General features: G+C 40.1%; 2 protein-coding genes and 2 long non-coding RNA genes across 7 annotated transcripts in view; 2 read left to right on the top strand and 2 right to left on the bottom strand.

The window, feature by feature from the left end:
- orc5 (origin recognition complex, subunit 5) overlaps positions 1 to 18161 on the top strand; it is a 41287-nt gene extending 23126 nt beyond the window's left edge. The window contains exons 5-18 of one of the 3 annotated variants that reach the window (XM_077499328.1): positions 11965 to 12063; positions 12746 to 12838; positions 12906 to 13103; positions 13180 to 13254; positions 13924 to 14035; positions 14152 to 14282; positions 14359 to 14407; positions 14475 to 14565; positions 15498 to 15550; positions 16464 to 16576; positions 17065 to 17112; positions 17681 to 17791; positions 17855 to 17967; positions 18047 to 18161. In XM_077499328.1, coding sequence (XP_077355454.1) covers positions 11965 to 12063; positions 12746 to 12838; positions 12906 to 13103; positions 13180 to 13254; positions 13924 to 14035; positions 14152 to 14282; positions 14359 to 14407; positions 14475 to 14565; positions 15498 to 15550; positions 16464 to 16576; positions 17065 to 17112; positions 17681 to 17791; positions 17855 to 17967; positions 18047 to 18092 — 1332 coding nt within the window. In that variant the 3' untranslated portion in view covers positions 18093 to 18161. Of the gene's footprint in view, positions 1 to 11964; positions 12064 to 12745; positions 12839 to 12905; positions 13104 to 13179; positions 13255 to 13923; positions 14036 to 14151; positions 14283 to 14358; positions 14408 to 14447; positions 14566 to 15497; positions 15551 to 16463; positions 16577 to 17064; positions 17113 to 17680; positions 17792 to 17854; positions 17968 to 18046 lie in introns of those variants that run through there. The other 2 variants (XM_077499327.1, XR_013278925.1) reach the window with 2 other exon arrangements.
- Positions 698 to 12107, bottom strand: lhfpl3 (LHFPL tetraspan subfamily member 3). 2 transcript variants are annotated; one of them, XM_077499332.1, is made up of 4 exons: positions 10598 to 12107; positions 9035 to 9271; positions 1226 to 1373; positions 698 to 1146 (listed from the first exon to the last, which is right to left on the bottom strand). In XM_077499332.1, exons 1-3 carry the CDS (start codon positions 11058 to 11060, stop codon positions 1255 to 1257), a joined length of 819 nt encoding a protein of 272 aa, XP_077355458.1. In that variant the 5' UTR covers positions 11061 to 12107; the 3' UTR covers positions 698 to 1146; positions 1226 to 1254. The 2 variants fall into 2 exon arrangements, with proteins under 2 accessions (XP_077355458.1, XP_077355459.1); XM_077499333.1 differs by having other exon boundaries at positions 1226 to 1277; positions 10598 to 11399.
- Positions 5576 to 6967, top strand: LOC144004272 (uncharacterized). The gene is made up of 2 exons (XR_013279272.1): positions 5576 to 5896; positions 6632 to 6967. It is a non-coding gene; the product is annotated as an uncharacterized LOC144004272 (long non-coding RNA).
- Positions 7118 to 8544, bottom strand: LOC144004273 (uncharacterized). Its single transcript, XR_013279273.1, has 2 exons — positions 8299 to 8544; positions 7118 to 7851 (listed from the first exon to the last, which is right to left on the bottom strand). It is a non-coding gene; the product is annotated as an uncharacterized LOC144004273 (long non-coding RNA).
- Positions 18162 to 18564: the final 403 nt, after the last annotated feature.

Raw genomic sequence — 18564 nt, 5'->3', positions numbered from 1 at the left:
GTTGGCATAAGACTCTGGTTTTGTAACCACGCAGGAGGGGTTTTGTTGGTGCTGGATTTCACTTTGATGGATTGGATGCACTGGCTTCTATGGATCTCACTCTGCCTTATCGATCCTTCCCTCCTTCCTCTCTTTAGTTTTTCCTCTGGTCTCTTGAGATCTCGCTAAATTTGCTGGAATTTAGAGGCTTCCGGGGTTGGCGTAAGACTTTGATTTTGTAATCATGGGGAAGGCAGGAAGTGTTTGGTCGGTGCTGGATTTCACTTTGATGTATCTTTCTTTTCTCTTTATTTTTTTCTGACCTTTTCTCTGGTCTCCTGACCATTTAAACCTCACGACTCTGGCAAGATTCTGAAGTACCTGGTTAAGGCGAAGGGTAATGGGATATTTATAAGGCTTTAGGTGAATTAATGAGTATAAATTTATACGTATTTGCACGCACACGCGCGCACGCGCACGCACGCACGCAAACGCACACACGCAAACGCACGCACACACACACACACACACACACACACACACACAAAAAGAGCAATGATGATAAGACGTTGAATCGGTAAGACTACCGAATGAACAATTCGGAGCTCTTTTAAAAAAAAAAAAAAAAAAAAAAAAAAAGAAACTTTTCACCTAGTTTGTGAAAGAAAGTTATATACAGCAACGCCTGTTGTTAAAACGCTTTACAAATAAAGTTGAATTGAGTTGGGTTGAGAAAAAGTTTATTTTCCCCCTTCAAAATTCTTTGCTTTGCAAGGGCCGCACTCCGCAATAATATACGGATGGCATGCGTATGGAATAACATCACACATAATATGGAGTGTAGCTTTTAAGATTTCAAAATCAATTATTGTCACGTCCACTGCTTGCAAATATTGAAGTGGAAGAAAATAACAAATTACAGCATGAATTTGCTCCATTAAAAAAAATTCTTGCTTTTTTTTGGCGGCATTTTCATACCAACATGGATGACATCTAAACTGTCAAAACCCCCCAAAAAACTGCTAAAAATAAGCAGCAGGTTTGAAGTCAATTCTATTTGCCAGATGGAATATTCCCACGAGTTTCTTGTCCACCTCCACCATTTGTTTGGATCTTCACCATCATCATCTCAGCCTCTGCATGGCATGGAAGAGGTGACGTCACAACCTGCACATTGGGGAATACCATGCAAATGTTATATTTTTTTTTATTCTAGCCCACCTTGTAAAAGCATTCAATTGCTTACCTTTTTCTGTGGGCTGCCTTGCTCGCCCCCTATATGGCGTTGTTCGCACTCTCTGCGGAAGAGAAGGCGATTGAAAATAGTGACAGTACCATTATTGACCACCCGAGGGCACTGTTGTAGATGACCATGTTATGAGTGAGGCTCAACTCTGTGGAGAGAAATTTGTGTCTTTATTTTCAATCAAACAAAAAAGGAATTTGCAATCAAACAAAAAAGGAATTTGCAATCAAAAAAAATTTTCAATCAAACAAAAAGGGGATTTGCAATCAAAAAAAAATTTCAATCAAACAAAAAGGGGATTTGCAACCTCAAATAAATTTTAATCAAACAAAAAAGGGTTTTCATATAAAATAAATATTTGCAAACAAAAAAAAACATTTCAAACATGGATTTGTATTTTAATAAAATCTTTTGCAAACATTTTTTTCGTTTTGTTTGCGAATCTGTTTTTTGGTTGCGAATCTGTTTTTTGGTTGCGAATCTGTTTTTTGATTGAAACCTGTTTTTTGGTTGCGAATCTTTTTCTGTGTTGTGTGGGCGGGGTCCTCCGTTCAACCGATGATAGAAGCCTTGTCATTGGTCAGCTTGGAAGCCGCTGCGACAACTTTCATTGGTCAGATAGGAATGGGGGTGTGACAATGTTCGTCTGACTATTTCCTGGTTCATTTTGTCCAGTCGCCGCCAGCATCGAGGTAAATATACCCCCCCCTCACTTCTAGTTTTCCGTTTTGTTTATCTGACATTTATCTAAAAGCAACCCTTGATCTATCGTTTATCCGGTGATTTGTTCTAATCATTACAATTAGCGTAATCACTCACTCAGCATTGCTTAGCCATGTTAGCTAGCTAGGTAACTGATGGTCCGATACATGATACATACATACATACATACATTTGTTTCACATACAGGCAGGGCTGGGAATCGAATTTATTTACACTAGCTGCTTCCCCTAAATCTTGGATGTTTGAAGTAGAGATTAAATTCGTGATAATTCTGTGATTATTATTTATTGGTCCTGGTTGTTTACTGTACGAGTCAGGTTGAAAAAGAGGAGGAACTCATGCACCGTCAAAGCGGTGACATTGCTACTACTAGGATCCAGGCCACGTAAACGTTTGATTTTGGTTAGTCTAGTCATGAATCGTGATGTTTTGTTGGTACGAGAAACGGCCCAAATAAACGGCCTGCTGAGATAGCTGTTATTATGCTTATTCCTGATTATTTTATTACATCATTACATTAATAAAATGCTAATTATTAATCACTTATGAGAAGTTCTGGTCATTGAAATAAGTAGCCTCTGCTACATTTATTATGTCTTGGGTGTTTGAAATACAGAGGAAGTGACTGAGATTACGTAATATAAATACATTTAGTTCCTGTGATTGTTTCATTGTAGTTTTCCTGTTTCAATAATGTTCAAAACATGTGTCAAACATAACTTTGTCAGAATTTTTTTTTACATGTTTGGTACTTAATTCAAGCACACTTTTCTTTACTTTTTAGATGCAGAAGATGAAGTTGGTGGTTGGTCACCTCTCTTCATGAGGTGATGCTGTGGATAACTGAGCAGGGCCACAAGCACCTGCTTATGTCAGACAGAGAGCAATTTAAAATATCAATAAACTTTGACCACAATTGTGAGGTACAAATGCCAGGTCACACATTATGTTACCCCCTGCACAAACACCATTACATTTCCAACTGCTCATATGAGTGATTACCATTCCTTTAAATCACATCTACTGACTGCTATCACCTTTGATGCCAGATTTGACACAGTGTAATTGAAAGGGCAAAAAAAATAAATAAATCACATCCATTTCATTTTTTTGAGTAATTACAGGCTGTTCCTACCAAAATGTTTGTTTTAAGTTTAACAGTTCATTTTCTGAGCTTTCTTGATTTCTTGTTGGCAAGCCAATCATTTCTTGAGAAAAATGTCTGTATAAAATCTATAAAATGCTGAATAATTGACTGGTTGTTAGTTCATATGCATGCTTTTTTTTTATGAAATAAAAGTCAAACTGTTTTACACAGGAATTTATTTTCATTTTTTACATAAATTTAAATGACCCTTTGGGCCGCGAGACACTAGCACTAGAAGCAACATTGAGAGTCTGCAAATAAATGACGCGACCAAAACTCAAGGACTCCTTGTTTGGATTGATTTGCCGTAAAGCAACAAGTCTTTCCTCAGGTAAACGACAGTGGATGTCAGGTATAACGATCCCGTGTTCACCGTGATGGTCCAAGGGTAGTGTCTCTTCAGCTTGCTGGATCTGTAATATCAAATACATTTATGAAAGCTACAGTAACTCCAAGAACTTTTACTCATATAAAGTTTTTTCCTCTGGTTATGTACGCTTTTACCTCCAATAAAACTGCCTTGGCCTGCTCCTCTTACAGTAAACATGCATCTCGCTATGTCTACATTTTCTACCCCTTGGTCTGCTCGCACTCTAAAATAAAAAATCTAGTCAGTGTAATTGCAAAAGTACACCTACAACTCAGATTCCCCTTCTGTTTCAATCTGACTCATACAGTAAACAACCAGGACCAATAAATAATAATCACAGAATTATCACGAATTTAATCTCTACTTCAAACATCCAAAATTAAGGGGAAGCAGCTAGTGTAAATAAATTCGATTCCCAGTCCTGCTTGTATGTAAAGCGAATGCAAAGGTTTCTTTCGGAGTTAAAAAAAACAAAAAAAAAACCTTCATGCTAACCGCTATCCCAATGAGTCGTATATTTGTGTTTTGACTGCCAACAACATAGCTTCATGACTGACTCATGTATCGGACCATCAGTTACCTAGCTAGCTAACATGGCTAAGCAATGCTGAGTGAGTGATTACGTTAATTGTAATGGTTAGAACAAATCACCGGATAAACGATAGATCAAGGGTTGCTTTTAGATAAATGTCAGATAAACAAAACGGAAAACTAGAAGTGTGTGTGGGGGGGGGGGGGGGGGTATATTTACCTCGATGCTGGCGGCGACTGGACAAAATGAACCAGGAAATAGTCAGACGAACATTGTCACACCCCCATTCCTATCTGACCAATGAAAGTTGTCGCAGCAGCTTCCAAGCTGACCAATGACAAGGCTTCTATCATCGGTTGAACGGAGGACCCCGCCCACACAACACAGAAAAAGATTCGCAACCAAAAAACAGGTTTCAATCAAAAAACAGATTCGCAACCAAAAAACAGATTCGCAAACAAAACGAAAAAAATGTTTGCAAAAGATTTTATTAAAATACAAATCCATGTTTGAAATTTTTTTTTTGTTTGCAAATTTTTATTTTATATGAAAACCCTTTTTTGTTTGATTAAAATTTATTTGAGGTTGCAAATCCCCTTTTTGTTTGATTGAATTTTTTTTTTGATTGCAAATCCCCTTTTTGTTTGATTGAAATTTTTTTTTGATTGCAAATTCCTTTTTTGTTTGATTGAAAATAAAGACACAAATTTCTCTCCATACAACTCAACAGCTGGACGTGGGGCAAAAATGAAGTCACTGTAAAACATTGAATTTCCTATGACTCATTTTAATTAGTGACTATTATGATTTGAGATGATCGTGGTGGTGGTGGGGGGGGGGCTAATTGTCACTCATTTTGAAAATCCCTACTTTTTTCATTTTATTCAACATTATTTTTGAATTGACTTATGTATTGGAAACCTGGAATTTCTTTTGAATTATTTAATCATTTTTATTGTACTTTATTTTTTTATGACAATTATGGATAACCTCAAATTTTATGTTACTATCATTTTATTTTGTATTGTTTGATTTGAACTGAATGATGATGTTACAACATTTCAATCACATTTTAGTCAAATGCATGCAAGTGCATAAATCCAGTTGAATTTCATGGCTACCCTGAATTATTTTGTTTTTTTTGGGGGGGGGGGGGCAAAAGGGCTCATTAATTGTTGTTCATTTTCTATTTGAATTTGAACTAGCTGCAATATTTTTTGTCTCTATTGACAGCAACCTGTTTGTTTAGGCATAAAATGAAACAAGCGTTGTGCCTTGTCGACATTGTGGGCTTTTTCTTTTTGATACTTTCGCTTGGGCAACTATGGCGTTAGATTTGTGCCACAATTCCGTGCGTAACAAAATGTGTTTCGTACGTACAAAAAGTGTTTCGTACGTACCAAAAATGTGTTTCGTATGTACAAAATGTGTTTCGTGCGTACAAAACAGTCCTCGCGCACGCTTGCTACGTCTCTCCTCAACACGTACGAAACTTTGATTTACGCTTGCTATGCAAGGGTTGAGGCGTAATATTTGTGCCACAATTCTTAACCAATCAGGAGTCGGACAGGAGAGCAAATCCTGATTGGCTGTTTAATATCCAATCAGGCAGAAATTTGACAACGTGTCGTCACGCCGCGTTGCATCATGGGCGCTTCTTCGATTTTTTTGTTTTGTTTTGTTTACTAGCACTCGGTGCTTTCCTGTTTGTATTTTATCTGCATTTCTGCTGACTTTTATTGACTTAACAAAAGTTTTGTTATATTACGGGGTGAAGCAGCTCCCAACTGCTTTCCAGCTTAGCGGAAGACAAGTTTTAGCCCTCATGGGACCGTTGGATGACCGTTGGGGGGGACGCTAACTTCCGAATCGAAGACTACTTTCAACATTTTCATAACGGTAAGTAGCATAAAAGTAGCATCTTTTAACTTGGCCACTATCACACACAGGCTTCCAAGACAATCAAAATTGTATGTAATAGTTACATACACGACATTGGCAATGGATGTGCATAGTTATGATGAAGAAAAAAAAAATCGCCACCCCCTTTCTTTATTTTCTTATGCATTTTTAGTGCCTAGTGCCACCAAATGTATATCGTGTAACTAACAGACAGAAAAAAAACATGGAATGTCCAAAAGCACTGTTAACACAATGCCATAGTTACTGATTTTTAAGTACGTTAGTGATATTGATTAGAAAATCGTGGAAAATTACGAGATATCAGCTCTTGAATTCAATTCACGAGTTAATTTTGTTGTCATTACCTGTATACTTGTGCACATAAATGCCATCTCAAACAAATCACTAAAGCAGCCTTTTACCACCTAAAAGACTTCGACCGAAGGGTTGCATGCTCCATACCAGAAGAACCTGACTCATGCTTTTATTTCCAGTAGACTTGATTATTGCAAAGGTCTTCTGACTGTTCTCCCTCAAAAGAGCATCATATTATAGCTGCAGAGGTTATGAAGTGGTTACCCTTAGTTGTACTAGACATTTAACAAGAACAAAAACTGTAGAAGCATGGATGGTCACATTGTTTTCCCATAACTACATGAAGATGGATGGATATGATTGTTTCACGTTTTACAATTAATAACCTTGAACTTTTGTTTGTTTCCAATTTACCAGGTAAACCAATCCAGATTGCGCATCGTTTCTATATCCGGGTCACAGTCATCAATACGATGTCTAAGGATAGAGAGTACAGCTGAGATGGATGGGACGGCGATGGATGGCTCCACAATAGCAGTCTACCATGCCTACTGTGTGTAAAACTTGAAATAAAAACTGCAAAGATGCACTGTAACTGAGGACGATTCATTTGATTTAAAAACAAAATGTACAGTTTGCTGTTTGTTGATCGATAATGCATCATTAAGTGTCAATTACAAATACAATGTGTAATATATTTTCATCTGTGGAACCTCTTGGGTCTTGCATTCTCAATACATCATCGTGAGTACAGTACTCTGAGGTCTTCTTGGTCAATGATGGGCAAATGTGCAGTGTGTGCACTTCCGCACTTTAATCTTGAAACCATAAATGTGTCATGCATTGGCACTGTACCTGCAATAGTATTTTGGTTATTGTTTACAGGTTGTTCCGAATACAGTGTGTGTGACACTTTTTATTTTTCTAATTGTCAATGATACTGTTTGCAAGACACATTTAAATAAGTTCAGTAAAAGTGTCGACAACTTACAGGAGAAAAAATATTTTAAAAATGTTTGATTTGGTATGCTGCAAAACAGGCCATTACAACTATTCGAACTTCAAATTATGATAGTCCAATGTTAATGTCATTCTTCAGGAGCTCTTGATTTCTCTGCTGTCAAGCTCAAGCTTCACGTTCTGACTCTTCCTACAGACATTTTAATGACTAAGTCAAATTGGTCTCATCAGCTGGCTCAAAAACGTCAGGAATTAGGGCTGCACAAAATTGGAAAATCATGCAATACGCGATTTTGCTGAATATAGCAATAGATATTGCAATATTTAATATGGATCTAAAGAAATGACTGATGATGATTTTTATTATCTAATTAACAACTTATATTTCTCATGCAGTAAAATGTATTCAGAGTTATTTAATTGTAATGACTTCAATAATGTTCAACTAGTGGATGGTGGAGCACATTTTAGCAAGTGTCTGACTGGTCAAATTCAGATAAAAGCAAAAAATTCCATATGAAACTTATTGCATGTCTGTTATATGCATATTGCATGGGCCAATAGCGCGATATCAATATTTTTTCCACTCCACTTCATCTTCTGCTTCTCGTGGTGTTTTTGACACTTCTGTTGTGGTGTCATCAGGTGCATTCTGGGTCCTTTGTCATCTTTGTTGCCTGGTAATAAAAACAAAACCCAAGGTTAGCGCTCAGATTTTTAATTGTCTATCTGTTGTTATGGAAAAATGACAAGATCAACCATGTTTCTCACATTAGTAAAACAATTATTTTGGGCAAACATGTTTATTTCAACAGCTGCTAGTCATGGTGTATGGTTGTCTTGTAACCAAAATGAATTCAATTCTTACGTCAATAACTATGGCATTGGACTGCCAAACACTTATGTATTCAATGTTTTCTTTTATTCACGATATACCTTTAGTGGTACCAGGCACTAATTACTAAAGAAAAATGGATGGTCTAACATTTTCTTTTCTACTTCTTATACAACGCCACTCATGATGGCATGCATTGTTTAAGATTGTAATGATAGTAGCACGATCAAAAGAGGACAAAACTATAGGATTTACTGACTTAAATACAGTACAGTATTTTGTAACTTACCATAATGAAAACGTAAGTAGCAGGTTAGCCTCTTCTCTTTTTTTTTCTTCTATTTTATGCCGTCATCCAACATCACCATGAGCGCTAAAACTTGTTTTCCCTCCTTCTTCCGCTAAGCAGGAAAGCAGTTAGGAGCTGATTCATCCCGTAACATAACAAAACTTCGATTAAGTAAATAAAAATCAGCAGAAATACAGACAAAAAGTCAAACAGGAAAGGACCGAGTGCTTGTTTAAAAAAAAAAAAAAAAAAAAAAAAATCGAAGAAGCGCCCATGATGCAACGCGGCGTGACGACACGTTGTCAAAGTTCTGCCTGATTGGATATTAAACAGCCAATCAGGATTTGCTTTCCTGTCCGACTCCTGATTGGTTAAGAATTGTGGCACAAATATCACGCCTCGACCCTTGCATCGCAAGCGTAAATCAAAGTTTCGTACGTGTTGAGGAGAGACGAAGCAAGCGTGCGCGAGGACTGTTTGGTACGCACGAAACACATTTTGTACGTACGAAACACATTTTTGGTACGTACGAAACACATTTTGTACGTACGAAACACAATTTTGGTACGTACTAAACACATTTTGTACGTACGAAACACATTTTGTTACGCACGGAATTGTGGCACAAATCTAACGCCATAGGCAACAGTCTTGAAATTGTAACAAATTCGCAGCAAGTTGTGACACGATCCATCGTTTCTGTTTGTCCCTTTTGTTGAATGTCGTCTTGACTTACTGTGAGCGTGCAGCAGGTCGTCGGCCAGGAGGAGGCTTTCCTGGCGGTTGCCCAGCACGAAGGCGAGGAAGGCGAGGACGAGGGCGTCCATGATGGCCACGATGGCCAGGATGTAGGCCCAGCGCAGGGAGCAGGCGCCCAGCGTGTATTTGTCCGTCTGCTCGCCGCACATGCGCTTGACCTCATCGCTGTCCCAGCCGTCCGGGTAGATCAGGCAGCCTAGGATCAGACAAGTGCCTGCACGCACACACCAAACTTTTCATTTGCACCGTATGGCTGAGGACCACTACCATGTATCGCTATCGCCTCATTTGCAGCCTTAGTTGAAAGAAACCGGTTACTTGTGGAAGCTGCCGATACTAAAGGCAAAAAATAGAATCATTGATCCCTTTTTTGGATCCAGGTTCCTCACCCACCCCAAATGTAACATTTCCATATTTGACTCATTTGACTGAGGAATTGAACAACGCCCACAAAGGTTCGATATGCCTCGAAATCCTCGTTCGAGTCATTCCAGTTGCAGTTTCCGCAAAATGGAAAACTCCCTTCAGTCATGAGTGCTTGATGTTGCAAAGAAGAAGAAAAAAAAAGCGCGGACCCGTTCCCGACATCAGAAGCGAGCGCTGCACAGCGGCGACATTTCCCCTGCACGACCTCGTAGCCCAATTTCAAGAAAAATAACCGACACCTTTCAAAGCGTCACAAGAATTTGCCTGGCAACAAGGCAGCAACTTGTGCCTTTACAATTGCGATAATCTGATGAACATTTGCAACTGATAAGAGAGCACGTGTGCTTTGTTTGCATTTAGGCACAAGCTTTCTTTTAGCATTAGCTTAGCATTCCTCCGTTGCTAAAGTTGTCAACGAGCGAGCGAGCGAGCGGTCGCCGACTGCGCCTTGAAAATCCTCATTAGTGAAAGGAGGTGATCCCCTTTAATCCGCACACGTCGTCTGCACACACACTTGAACATCCGTCATCCCCCAAAATGACTCCACTGTATCACAAACATGCTCACGTCGCACTTTTTAGTCACAACCAAACATAGTTGCATTGGTAGGAGTGCAAATGATGGATATTTTCAACCTTATTGTTTCGGGTAACAACATAATACTGTACTTCAAAACAGCCACATAAAGGGCTCAAGTTGAGAAATTGAGGATGGTACCAAATGCATGAAATGGACTCCCAAACAAAGGTATTAAAATAAATTAACCAATTAAGAGGAGGGTAACAAAACAAGTGAGCCAATTGAAAGATTGAGCAAAATAATTGAACTGAACCAAGCAATACATTTTGGGAGGGCACCAAAAGACATCAGCCAAGGTACAAGTTTGGGGAAGGGACCAAAATAACAGGTGCAACCAATTGTGAAAGGTAGCTATCAAATGAATTGAAGCCAAATGAGCAAAAATAATTTAACTTTGGTGAGGAGAACTCAATCAAACTGCATGCGGAAGCTACCAGATGCCAAATATGCATGCGGAGCAATGACTTGAGCAAAATAACTGAAGCAAATAAATCAGTTTATCAATATTCGGGTTATCACTGAGCTGAATTCCCACCTGCGGCCAGCTGCATCCAGCCGCAGATCTTGTAGACGGTGCCGGCGGCGCAGAAGAAGAAGAGCGCGAAGCAGCCGACGCAGCCGAGCACCAGCAGCATGGAGGCGGCCACGAAGAAGGCGGCGGCCTTGAAGGCGCTCGACGGGATGCCGGCCAAGTCGGCCAGGCTGCCGCGGCACGTCAGCTCTCGCGACAGGCCGCTGCCGATGCAGTAGTGGAAGAGGCCAAAGTAGCCCGCCTGCGGGCTGTCGGCGCCGTCGCCGATCCAGTAGGGCTGGATGAAGCACACCACGCTGACGATGGCCAGCAGGATGCTGAAGATGGCCCACAGCACGCCGATGGCGCGCGAGTTGCGCACGTAGTTGCTCTGGTAGATCTTGGCCGCCTCCGAGGCGGCCAGCATGTTGCTGCTGCTGCTGCTGCTGCGGGCGCTGCCGCTAGTCGGGGCCCCCTCGGGCACCATCCTCGCTCGCCTCCTGACGGGAAAGATGCCCCCGCGCTCAGCTGCACATCGACAGCTACGGCACAGGAATCCACCACCGCCTCTTCTCCTCTACAGTGTTCACCAAAAACACTGGACTTGACTTGGCCGCTTTGCAACCAAAGAAAACATCTCAACAAAAATCACGGCCGTGCACGCAGCTGTTACGCGCGCATTTAAATGCAACGCCGTGGACCGGATAGTTCAGCTGGGATAACCCACATTCTTTAATCCTCGTCTGACGTCGCCTGTGCGCGCGTGCGTGGATTCAGATCGATCGATAACGTAAATACATCTGCAACGCAAGAATTAATGAATAAACAAAAGTAATAGCGACGGCATCTCAAGTATAAACAGCTGTATAATACATTTCGACAATGCCAATAACTTTTATGTCATTAATATTTTTCATTACTACATTATTACATTACTACATTATTTTTCATTACTACTATAATTATGTAAAATCTAGCAATACAATAAGGAGATTGAAAATATCTTTTTGATTTAATGTTTATACCCGTGTTTTTGTTTCACATAAAGAAAACTACATTACCCATAACTCTGTAGTAAAGACACTGGATTATGATTGGCTGACTCCACCTTGTGGAACGTGGGACGCCCGCGAAACTCGTCTTCTCAGTTAAGCTGATTTAACTCAACTTGTTTGTACTTTAAAGTTTATTCCTCAACTTTTTATGAATTTGCGATCTGTCAACACCATCATATCGTTAAAAATCGCTATTTGCATTATCAGCCGTCGTTTTACTTCAGCTTTGACACGACTTCCGGCAGCCCTTCGTTGACAGCGATGCTAGCTGAGCTAAGCTAACCGATAAAACTGTGGGGAGAAAAAAAAATGTCCTCGTCATGGTTGCTTCAACAGCAGCTGCATCCAAGCTACGAAGAGGAGAGGCTGCGGGTGGCCGAGCAGCTGCCGTGTCGGGAGCTCCAAGCCGGGATGTTGCTATCACTCATGGGAGAGGTAAGACGTAAGAGGGACGGGAGCGCATGCATGGCAAGCCATACAAACACCTTTCAGTTTGACTTTGGTTTAAAATTAAGTTCATTAGTTTCGAGACAAGGGCTGTTATTTTCTCTTGTTTTTTAAAGTGCTTCGTTGTCGTTTAGGTTTTATTTGTTTCAGTTTACATAATAGGCGGTGGATATTTTGCCGTGAGCTCCTGCTCGTGCTATTATGCCGGGAAGGGCTCTGAGTGATCATTCGCCCTAACAGTCGTCCACTCACTGGGCGTGGTTCCGGCCACGTCCTCTTCTGTGTCTTTTCACAAACTTTTAATATTGTTTTACAACCAAAGATGGGCTGTTATTGGCATTATCAGCCTAATAAAAATAATTACTAATAAAAACTATTACTATTACTATAAAAACTATACCTAATAAAAACCATTACTCACAGACCATATCAGATGTTGTCAAGAAATTTTAGTTGAAAAAAATGTGCAGAACCACACGATTCACGACAAATTAGGGGTAGGTGGCAGATTAAAATCACAGGCCTTCAGCATTCACACTCATACTCGCACTCAAATGCAGCCACAAACACTGGTGACGGCAAAATATCCACTTTGAAGGAAATATGTTTAAAATCAACCCTCAATGGTATGAAATTACTTGTTGTTTTGTTGCCATGTTTGTTTGAGCAGCCTCAGCAGTACAGCTTGCCTTGCATCTTCATCTACGGCCATCGGGCCTCAGGAAAAAGTCACGTGGTCAACGTTCTGCTGAAGGAACTGAAGGTTAGCATGCGTTTTTTTGTTGTGTATATGTAGCAATTGTTGAGAAGCCGTATGTTCCTCCTTGCAGCTACCTCATGTCACCATCAGCTGTGCCGAGTGCATCTCCGCCGGCCTGCTCTTCGAACATGTCCTGCTGACCTTCTTGGGCGCAGACGCGGCTGCCGCTCTCCCCCGCAGCCCGTCGCTATCCGATTTCGTCCGCATCTACAGGCAGCATCGCTCTTGCCGGGTTGCTGCTGCGGCTCAGCACACGACGCGTTACCTGGTGAGGACGCGGAATACGCACCACTGCGTCCAATTCAATCGTTGTTTTGGCTTCAGTGTGCGTTTGTGGTGTGCAGGTGCTGGAAAAAGCCGAGTTGCTGCGAGACATGGATGCTAATCTGCTCTCGCTTCTTGTGCGGCTTCAGGAACTGGTCAGCATTTATTTCACAACTTCACTCAAAATCCTTTTACGTGTGGCAGATTTTGCAGGCACATATTCGTTCACAATAGACTAATATGTTTTATTCATTGATGAGGGTGACATATCATATTTTTTATTTTTTTTCTCCAATTTGTTTATTTTTGTGCAATATTTTTTTCTGTATTTTATATGCCTTTTATTTTTGTTGTAATATTTGTATTTTTTTGGTGTAACATTTATTCTTATTTTGCCACATTTGTACATTTTCAGGTAATATTTATTTTTCAAAATTGTAATTTTTGCCCAATATTTATACAACTTGTAATATTTTATATTTGTCATATTTGTCTACTATTTAGTTTAAAATGTAAAAAGAACTTGGCAAAGATTTGTGTATTTTAATATTTTTCATTTATGGGCCCGTAATATTTTTGTATCTTGTAAGAATTGTGTAGGTTTTTTTTTCCCTTGTCCATCCATCAGCCATCACTTCTCCAGATTTGGGTTGCGGGGGCAGCAGCTTTAGGAGGGAAGTCTAGACTTCCCTCTCCTCAGCCACTTCAAGCAGTTTTCAAAATGATATTTTCATTTTGTTGCACTGTTTTTGTCTTCTTTTTTTGTATACTCTTTATTTCTTATTTTTTCTGGTTGAATATTTGTGTATGGCGACTTTGTGCAGGTGGAGGACAATGTGACGGTCATCCTGCTTAGCGAGATTGTGTGGGAGACGTTCCGGCCAAACACGGGCTGTTTGGAGCCTCTGCCGCTTCACTTTCCCGACTACACCAAAGGTTGATTGATTTTTTATTTTTTTTTAACCAGCGCATGTTTGATGGTCATTTAATTTCTTTCAACAGCTGCTCGTTGCACTGATTGGATTTGTTGTTTGATGTGATGCTTTGAATAGGTGAGCTGCATGAGATCTTATCCCGAGACAGACATCCGTCCTATTCGGCCGACTTTTACTCGTCCTACATCCACATCCTGCTGGGCGTCTTCTATGCCGTCTGCCGGGACCTCAGAGAACTGCGCCACCTGGTGGGTTGCACCTCCAACCTCACCTTTCCCCGATGTGCCTTTTCCCCCTCATTGTGTGCTTACTTTTTGGCTTTAGGCTGCACTCAACTTTACCAAATTCTGCCAGCCTGTCACTGAAGGGAAAGGTAAGTCGATGGAAAGAGCAAACTCGATAACAATAGCAAGCGTGTGTGTATGTCGTTTGGTCTCCAGTGAAAGAGAGCGACGCACACAAGCTGTGGCGAAACATTGAGCCCTACCTGAAGAAGGCCATGCAGACGGTTTACCTGAGAGAGATATCCAGGTGAGTACGGTCCTCGAGGGCCTGAGTCCTGGGACACCACATTTGGACGACCTCATCCAAATTAGTGTTGAAGGGCCACATTTGACTTGATCATGATGCTGTTCAAGGGATACTTGACTCATTAAGACCTTTTCAGCAGCAAAAAGTCAATATTTTGTCAATATTTGGTAACTTCATCATCTTTCACGTACAATTAATAACTTCAAATACTAATTTTTCCATTTGTTGTCGACTGAGGATGACATCACCTGTGCTGAAGAAGTAGGTATCGACCAATCATGGCTCAGTTTGCTGACCAAACCCAGAAAACAGGTGAGCCATGATTGGCCATTACCTACTTCCTAGCACAGGTGATGTCATCTTCAGTCGACAGCAAGTGGAAAAATGATTTTTGGAAGGTATTAATTGTACATGAAAAATAACTGAAGTTATCCAATTCATTCTGGACAAAATATTGACTTTTTACTGCTCAAAATGTCTCAATGAGTCATGTATCCCTTGAAAGTTGAGTTTTCCCCAGGGGAAGATGGTTTGGAGGCCTCACAAAAGCAAAGCCCTTGTTTTCCTATTTCTTTGAAAGGCATATAACATAATTGATCTGTTTTATTGCAGACAAATCTTGTTGCAGTAAAATATTTTGCAGCTCTTTGTTGAGTCGCTGTCAATCTTGACGTCATGTGAAATGACACTACGCAAATTGAGATAACTGTACATCAGCAAATATGCTCATGTTGTATCTCCCCAAAAATCAGTGCAAAAGTTAGTGTCGAGCCCTGCTGATAACCATCCCGATGATTGAATCGGACGCATTGAAGTTGAGAAACCTGGAAAACATGTAGGACTCAGGCCCTCGAGGACCGGATCTCGACACGTGCTTTAAAACCTCTCTTCATCATCCCTTCATCCCTCATGTGTACATTTGTGTGCGTTAGCCTTGAATGGGATAAGATGCAGCAAGTGGAGACGGAAGCTGGCCCTTTAAGAGGTCAGTCACTTCAAGGGCTGCGGCCACTTATTACCTTACTCAAGTAAACACAAGGGATGTAACCTTATCCAAACATCACAATACCATATCACCATATGAAGGTCATTGTACGATAATTATCACCATATGAAGGTCGTGGTATGATAATTATCACAATATTGTGGGGAGGTTGGCCATACAAAAAAAGGTCACGCTTTAAAAAAACAACACACACACGTTTTGCTTTTGTACGTTATAGCAACACATATAAACAACCTCCAATCTCTAATAACAGTTAATATTGAGGCACATATTTTGCTAATGCATGCACACATTGATTGACTCGCTTCACAAGCATATTCCCCTTCATCTGACCATTATCGTGTATTTGAAACCGAGAAGGGCCAAAACATGCCTTGTGAAAATTGAACAATGAAAAAAAAACTTGCCACCAGAGGGTGCTAGAAGTACACAAATAGAAATCAAGCTGCCTTAAAAAAAAAAAAAAAAAAGTGATGCTTTTAATATTGTGACATGATGGCGATCATATATTGTAGCAGTTTTAATATGGCAATATCACGATATTGCCATAATGGTTACATCCCTGCTAAACACAAGACTGTGCATGTCACATGCTGGTATTATTTTTGATCTCTTTGGGTCACCATCCTGACATTCTTTAGTAGTATTTTTTCCTTTGAGTGTGTATGGCTTTAAAAGGCGGGGCCTGGCCTGGTGAGTGTCTCGAATGAGAACGTGGAGCTGCCTGTTGTGAGATCAGCTTAGTGGCTAGCTATGACGTTTAAAAAAAAAATAAAAAAATCCAATGATTGGAGTTGTTTCAGTTTGTATGTTAGCGATTTTCTTGCATTTTTTTCTCTCTTGGCGAATGTGCGTCTCATCATTTGCGAATTTATTTTTTGCCTGCTGTCAGCTTTGTCAGCTCACGCACACGTGGAGCTGCCCTTTTACTCCAAGTTCCTCCTGATCGCCGCCTACCTGGCCTCCTACAACCCCGCCCGCACCGACAAGCGCTTCTTCGTCAAGGTGAGACGCTCGCTGAGGGGAAGCCGCGCGGTCAGGTGGCAGGAAGCGTCATCATCATCATCATCATCATCATCATCATGCTATAATGACTGATGCAAAAAATCTGATTTAGAGTGATTTCAAAGTTATCAAATCATGTCTGATCTTGTCTGAAAGGATTTGTCCGAAAAACAAGTATAACATTAAAAAAAAATTTTTTATATTAAAATAATTATATTATATTTATTAAAATAAATAAATAAAACTGGCAAAATATTTGAAATTCAACTAAGTCATTAATTGTACCGTAATTAAAATGAGACATTCTGAGGAAATAAAAAGATTTATATAAAATAACTTTGATTTAAAATATTGAGTTCTTTCTAAAAAACAAGTTAAACACAAAAAAAGAGAAATGGTTATTAAAAGCAATACAAAAGAACAAATGATAAAAAGATTTTTCTTTTTTAATGCAATAGTAATTGATGTCTCCTTTTCCTCCCCAACAGCATCACGGCAAAATCAAAAAGACAAACTTCCTGAAGAAGAATGAGAAGGTGAGCATGCAAATAGGAATGGGAGATTAAAAAAAATAGTAATCTCAATCTATTTTCCATAAATCTCTAACGACAATTTGATGTTATTCCAAAAAAAAAAAAAAAAAAATCTGCACTTGCTTCACACAATAATTGGACAGCCAGCATTTCTTAACAGCTCTTTATATATTATTTATTTATTTTATGTATTATTTATTTTGCAAAACATTGCACAACGATATTGTACTGCACTGTTGAATAATGAAGAAAGTTGAAATGATGTCCAGATTATAAAAAAAGGAGTTTTAATGGAATTTTGTGAATATTTGTGTCACTTAAATGTCCCCTATGAGTCCATAAGGACAAATATTATCAGTTTTGTGCTTCAGTATTTTTTTGGTCCACCACTGTCAACTACTATCAGAATGAGAAATGGATTTCTGCTGAATATGTCTATGTATGTTTGATCCGGTTTCTACAGAATGAGAGATTCGATGGATATCATTTTCTCCTTCCATGTGCGTGTTATGAAATATTGCATCAAGTGTGACATTGTTATTTACGTATGTCTGTCTGTCTGTGTCCAAAGATGAGCAACCACCTGTTGGGGCCCAAGCCTTTCCCCCTGGACCGCCTGTTAGCCGTCTTTTACAGCGTGGTGGACAGCAGGATTGCGCCCAGCGCCAGAATCTTTTCTCAGGTGGGTCACACCTGGCCGGTATCTGCGGCGACCGCCTCCCCTCATCGTGATGCCGCCTTGTAGATCTCCTCGCTGGTCACCTTGCAGCTGTTGACGCAGGTCAGCCATGCGGAGCAGCTGGACGCACCCAAGTACAAATGCGCCGTCTCCTTCCACTTCATCGCCGCTATTTCCAGGTACATATACGTTTGCGTGTGTGCTCTTTCCATGCATTAGTACACACGCACACACTGTTTTGTTTTATTTTGTTCCCAGGACGGTGAACTTTGACATCGTCAAATATCTGTATGACTTTTTATGAGGCATTTTCCCTCGACATGGACACAATCATCCAATCAATGATCAAATAAAGTCCTTCACTTTCACACAAGTGTTGCCTCTCGTCCAACTAAAAGCATCAAACAATGACAAGTACACATTGCTGCATATTAAAATAACCGCATAGCTTTGCCTTATGAAAATTTGGCTTCATCCGAACTAGGGATGTCACGATAACGGCAATATGATGATATTAAAACTGCCACAATATCGTCGTCGTCGTCATGTCTCGATGTGAAAAGCAGCACATATGTTGAAAATGCCAAGTTGATTTCCATTTGTGCAGATCTAGCCCCCCCTGGTGGTTAGTTTTAAATGCGGTTTAATTTTCATATGGCATGTTGTGCCCCTTCTAAGTTCCAAATCCACGCTAATCAACAGATGAAGAGGGAATGTAATATGCTTGCGAAGCGAGTCAATATGTGGAGGAACTCTATTATTGTTATTGTGTCAAG

Source organism: Festucalex cinctus, chromosome 16, assembly GCF_051991245.1.
Source record: "Festucalex cinctus isolate MCC-2025b chromosome 16, RoL_Fcin_1.0, whole genome shotgun sequence".
Classification (NCBI taxonomy): Eukaryota; Metazoa; Chordata; class Actinopteri; order Syngnathiformes; family Syngnathidae; genus Festucalex; species Festucalex cinctus.
The sequence above is the reverse complement of the archived record's forward strand: the minus strand, read 5'-3'. Positions and strand labels throughout refer to the sequence as shown.